This window comes from Atractosteus spatula, assembly GCF_055471065.1.
Source record: "Atractosteus spatula isolate fAtrSpa1 chromosome 10 unlocalized genomic scaffold, fAtrSpa1.hap1 SUPER_10_unloc_1, whole genome shotgun sequence".
Taxonomy (NCBI): Eukaryota; Metazoa; Chordata; class Actinopteri; order Semionotiformes; family Lepisosteidae; genus Atractosteus; species Atractosteus spatula.
This window is the reverse complement of record NW_028296612.1, coordinates 940095-945321: the sequence shown is the minus strand read 5'-3', so window position 1 is coordinate 945321 and position 5227 is coordinate 940095. Positions and strand designations below refer to the sequence as shown.

Below are 5227 nucleotides of genomic sequence, written 5' to 3'. Positions count from 1 at the left end.
GCTGGGTGGGGAGCCCACAACACAGAGCGGGTTTGAGGCTGCTTGACCCCAGCCACACCCCTCACACAAGAGTTTTTCAGTGGTAGAAATGTTGTCCTCTGGCAAAAATAAGCTTCTTCCAACCGGTGTCTGGCAAAGATTAACACCTTCAATTGAGGGCGGCGGAGCTTCGAGAATATTGTACTGCGTAACATGAACATAACATCCTACTGAACGGTTTGTGCGATTTCAGGAAGAGAAGGTCTGTTAGCCACCATTTGTGTACGAAATCAAACCCCCAGTTTGAGCTGGACAGCGGTCGAGTTGTGAAGGAGATGGACATACTGTATGTCGTCTAACTACATAACAGAACGTCTTTCTGTTACATAACTCAGAAGACAATAGAAAAAAAGTTCGTTTTAACTTTCGGCAAACTCGTTTTCAAATTACTTTTAGTTTCGGTTGTGGGATCTAATTATATGCCTAAGTAGTAGCAGAAACAGTTTTGTATCGAACATTTAAGATACTTCATATATTGTTTCTGTTTCTGGACATTGACAGTCAAATGTCTTCATTTTTTTCTTTTTTTCGGGCGATCGGATTTTATGCATAAGAGACGTTCTTGAATTTTCACGAAGGATTTTTTTTCGGAGGAATTAAAGGTAAAGTGTTTCTTTTGTATAAATCTCTTGAACTGGATAAACAATGTCCAGTTTTTATTACGAACAGTGTCTTTTAACAAACATTTTTTTCCGTTTCCGAAGTGATGTTATGTCGCCTTTCGCTCTACAGTCATTTTTAAATGTACTAATCCGGATGGATTACTGAACATATCCTCGCTGAAAAGGGAATATCCAAATAAATAGCGACTGTCCAAGTCGTATTTTTGTATGGAATATATTTCAGAAAATCGCAAACCAATTAAAAGAAACTTACAATAACACGAACTTCCACTGGGAAAAGGCGATTGCCGATTATAAAAACGTATATATATATAGGAAATATATATGTATAGGAAACCTAGATCAGGGCAGGCTAACTGCAGTTCATAGTGATTCGTCATTGTCTCACTTCCTGAATGAAAACGTCTGTTTTTCAGTGCTTGGGACACTTCGGCATGACATAAAATGTGCTTCAATGCCAGAATAAATAATCAAGGGAAAAATGGCCACAGTGCACATTCATAGCTGTGATTAGAGGGATGGTATATATCAGGCGGGCAGCCGCGTCAGCAGGCGTAGGCTGGAAAGGAACAAGTAAAGGTTTATCCCTGCTGAAAAGAGAGGAAAGGAAACGCAGTGTTTTGGCTGTGGAGCCCTCTTCAGGTGTGAGAGAGACAGGGATAATGATCTTTTCCTCTTTGCTGTCTGCAGTTTATCTTTGCTGACAACATCAAAAAAGTGAAGGAATGTTTCTGGGCAGCAGCTCCTCCTCGTGTTCCTTCGATAACGCATCTCATCGGATCCCTCGACCCCCACCTCCACCCGTTTCCCACTTCCGAGAAGGATAACAAACTCCAATGACAACACCCCCAGCACCCCACCAGTCCTTACTGAAACGTGTAATATCCTAAAGACAAGACTGAATAAGGCATCATGTGGAATATTTTTAAAAAAATATGTACGAAACGTTAAGAAGCATTTTTGTAACTTTCAACGTATTTTTCTTTGTGTACAAAGTATTATTGATGTATTTTGTATTATGGTATCATTTCCCTCTTCAGGGGCGCTACACCTGTGCTGGTATATTTGACTCGGATTCACCTTTTGCAAAGACAGAGCTTCAGACATCAAGTTTGTTCTGCGTGAATTTGCACACCTGCAATTTTGCTTTCGCATCTATGCTCTGTGACGAGAGGTGTCCGTTCACTGACCTGCGCGGGGTGGCCATTAGTGCTAAAATTAGGAGCCTTAACGCCGTGACAGTGTGCTGACATCACCTGATCACCCCCACACTCTCAATAAAATACCCCACTCCACGTAAGATGAATATCACTGTGGGCCACCTCTGCTGTCGTCATGACTTCTGCTCTTGTCATTACGCTATTTCTGTCTGTTTTGCAGATCTTTAATCATGAAGAGGATAACACTTCTGTTGTTTCTGGTCGGGAGTGTTCTGAACGGTAAGGGCTTTGAAATCATATCTAGAAAATAATGTCTGATTTATAACCCGTCTTGCATTCAGAGGTATGGGTGTGTCTGGTATCTCACACAGTTCTAGGTGCTGTAGAGTTGTGTTTTTCTGTTCCTCTGCAGGATGTGTCTAGCTGTGTCGCTGTGTCTCTGAATATCTACTCTGTCTCCAGACTAAAGAGACTCAGTTCCTCCAGCCTGTCAGTGTGGGACACTCCCTTCAGACTAAAATGAGGGGGTGTCTAGCTGTGTCGCTGTGTCTCTGAATATCTACTCTGTCTCCTCAGATCCTCTCTCGGTGGTAGTGAAATATGGCGGCTCTGTCATTTTGCCCTGTAAGGGAAACTCTACTTTAAGCTGATACACTTCAGATGGGACACGGACAAAGACGATCCTGTGCTGGAGTTCTTCAGTGAAGTGGTCTACCCTGGCGCCGGGTTCGAGACAGCAGCTGAAATCTCCAGAGAGCTGATTGGCCAGGGGGACTTTTCCCTGACTGTGCACAATGTGACATTCGCTCAAGAACATATCTATGAGTGCCGATATATAGACCTGGACCATACCAGAAAATTCCTTGGAGAGGTGCGCCTGTCTGTCACAGGTAGATACGTCCTGTGTTTTGCTGCAGGTATTAATGCAGATTGAACTAAGTTCTGGAAAATATGTGTGAAGTGAACCATCCCACTTGATAGACAAAGAACACTTCCTGCAGTATTGTCCTGTGTCCTTTATACTCTTGTTGCTAATCTGTCCAGGGAGAACAAGAGTCTAACATAGGTTACAGTGCCAGGAAGTGGGAACTGTTTTCACGAAACTGAGGCAGGAGGGCAAAGTGGTGCAGACCTGTCTTTTTGTCACTTCAAATGTTCATTCTTGTTCTGTGTGCAGGTCATGAGGAGAATGTCACTGTCACTAATGGACACCCTCTGAACATCCGTCTCTACACCAGAGGGTCTGTGAAGGTTCAGTTTACCCCTGAGGGCTCTGGAGACTCTGTGCTGGTGTGTGCTGTAGGGAAGAGCTCAGTGACCCCAGACCAGCACTACAAACCCAGAGTCTCCGTCCAGGACGAGACTCTCCAGCTGTCTGGAGTCTCCTTCAGTGATCAGGGCTCTTACACAGTACTGGACCTCAGGGCCGACAGGATCATCAGCACTGTGAGAGTCCGTGTGGAAGGTAGGACAGGAGACAGAGCACATTCATTTGCTGTACAATAGGCTGTGACAGAGCATGTGTTAACGTCGTCCTGTTTCTGAATTACTCAGCTGTCTGTAGTTAAAGATGCTCGTCCTGGTCCTGAAATCTGTCTGTTGCATGAAGTCGGTTGTTAAGCTGGTTTATTGGATGTTTTCCAGACTCTGACTCCACTTGGCTGGCTCCTGTGATTGTCGGTATCGTGATCCTGGTTGTGCTCGTGGCTGCTGGGGTTATATCTGTGCTGGTCAGACACCTGCGGTCAGGTCAGAGTCTCGCAGCCTTCTTCGTTAAGGGCTCCAGCAGAGCAGGGCCATCGCCTCGGAGTTCCCCTGGGTCTGATGTGGAGCTGCTGGGAAACGGAGCTGCTGGAAATCGCCCAGATGACCCAGGGCCTGCAGACCCTCTGGTAACACCACAGTTCCCCCAGTCTCCAGCCAAGCCCCAGTCTGATGGATCCCAGCAGGAGGAGTCCTGTTACACTAAGCATTGACAGTGGGATGGGGAGAATCCTGATGTGTGAGTTCCTGGGATCAAGTGTAGGTCTCCGTGTGTAGAGTTTGTATGTTCTCTCCCAACGTTAATGTGGGTTTTCTTCCAGTTGCTTCAATCAATCAATCAGGCATTATTTTTTATATCAATGCACAACACTACAACTCCCAGCAGTGCTTGTCGCCAATGAAATGCTTTTCCCACAAGCTGACAGCAGGTGATGGAATTTAATTTGGCAGAGTACAGTAAGCTCCAATGTACAATTTAAACATTCCCAAAGCCCTGAGAAGTGTCGTTCATGTGACACTTTATTGTTTTTAACATCTCCCTCACCCCCTGCCCTTTCCAGCAGTAGTTATAGGACAAAACAGTGTCGAGCGACGCCTCTGCTGCCTCACAGACACAGAAACATTCCTACAGAGCTGAGCAGCTCCTCAGAATAATGTGAAAGGCCAACGTTGCTCAACTGCTGGACACCCAGAGCCTTAATTTTATGCACCCGGACGACCTGGACTGATGAACTGATGAACCCCCCCCAGGCCCAGAGGGGATCTGTGCTGAAGCCACGAGAGAGGGGTCTACTGAGGAGAAGAGCTCAGCGCCCTGGCCAGATTTCCCCCTTGGATTTAACAATAATAATTAATAACTCCTCACACGTCTAGAGCTCCACTCCGAGCTCTTCCCAGGTCAGGGGGATCCCCTCCAGCCCCCCCAGTGTGCAGCCCCACCAGTCCTCTCCCCACACAGCAGCTCTCAGTGGGGAGGAGAGCAGAGGGATGGAGCCAGTTCAGAGAGGGGGGGTATTAGGAGGCCATGCTGTTAGCACTCTCAGCGCAGCGGTAGAATAGATTTGCCAGAATGAACGTAGTTTCTGTCTTTCAGGCTCGTTTCCACAACCTTGCAGTGGTATCTTAACTGTGGTACGAAGTTAAATGGGCCCTATCTGTCATGAACACACAACTGGAGCTCTTAATTACACATTTCAGTACTGGGTGCTATTCTACAGTAATTAAGTGATATTCTACACTAGAAAGTGGTTAGGTGAAAGAGCATTAATGGACATTTGAGCATTAATGTATGTTACACTTCACTGTGCCTTAAGACTGACACATTGCCTCTGTGCGTATCTCCTCATTAACACCTACAGGACAGTCAGAGACCCATTGAAATAGTCAAACAAGGGAGACACATCGTGTACCATGTAGGGCAGAATCAAACGGTAGGATTTTGTTCCGGATGTCAAGTGAATTGATGTGCTTTCTGTGCTTGTGCACGTGTTCCTCTTATTACTGGACAGACAGTACTGCTCAGCTGTGGTTACCAGTGAGCCCACTCTCTGGTTTCCCCACTGTGGGGCTGCCTGGGGAGCAGTCTTACTACAGGGGGGCTGGATCCAGTTGGGCTGTGGAGAGCCAGGCCAGGCTGGACCC

The 5227-nt window shown here is 46.2% G+C and overlaps 1 protein-coding gene across 1 annotated transcript; it reads left to right on the top strand.

The window, feature by feature from the left end:
- Positions 1-2052: 2052 nt before the first annotated feature.
- Positions 2053-5027, top strand: LOC148813340 (uncharacterized). The gene is made up of 4 exons (XM_088907965.1): positions 2053-2101; positions 2452-2712; positions 3000-3287; positions 3467-5027. The coding sequence occupies exons 1-4, from the start codon at positions 2053-2055 to the stop codon at positions 3796-3798; spliced, it is 930 nt and encodes a 309-aa protein (XP_088764091.1). The 3' UTR covers positions 3799-5027.
- The last annotated feature ends 200 nt before the right edge of the window (positions 5028-5227 follow it).

What these genes read in the sequence shown, in the direction of transcription:
- LOC148813340 (XM_088907965.1), top strand. Translation starts at nt 2,053, where the DNA reads ATGAAGAGGATAACACTTCTGTTGTTTCTGGTCGGGAGTGTTCTGAAC. An exon ending in GGTCGGGAGTGTTCTGAACG is followed by an intron (nt 2,102 to 2,451) that starts GTAAGGGCTTTG and finishes TTGCCCTGTAAG; the next exon opens with GGAAACTCTACTTTAAGCTG. An exon ending in TGTGAGAGTCCGTGTGGAAG is followed by an intron (nt 3,288 to 3,466) that starts GTAGGACAGGAG and finishes GATGTTTTCCAG; the next exon opens with ACTCTGACTCCACTTGGCTG.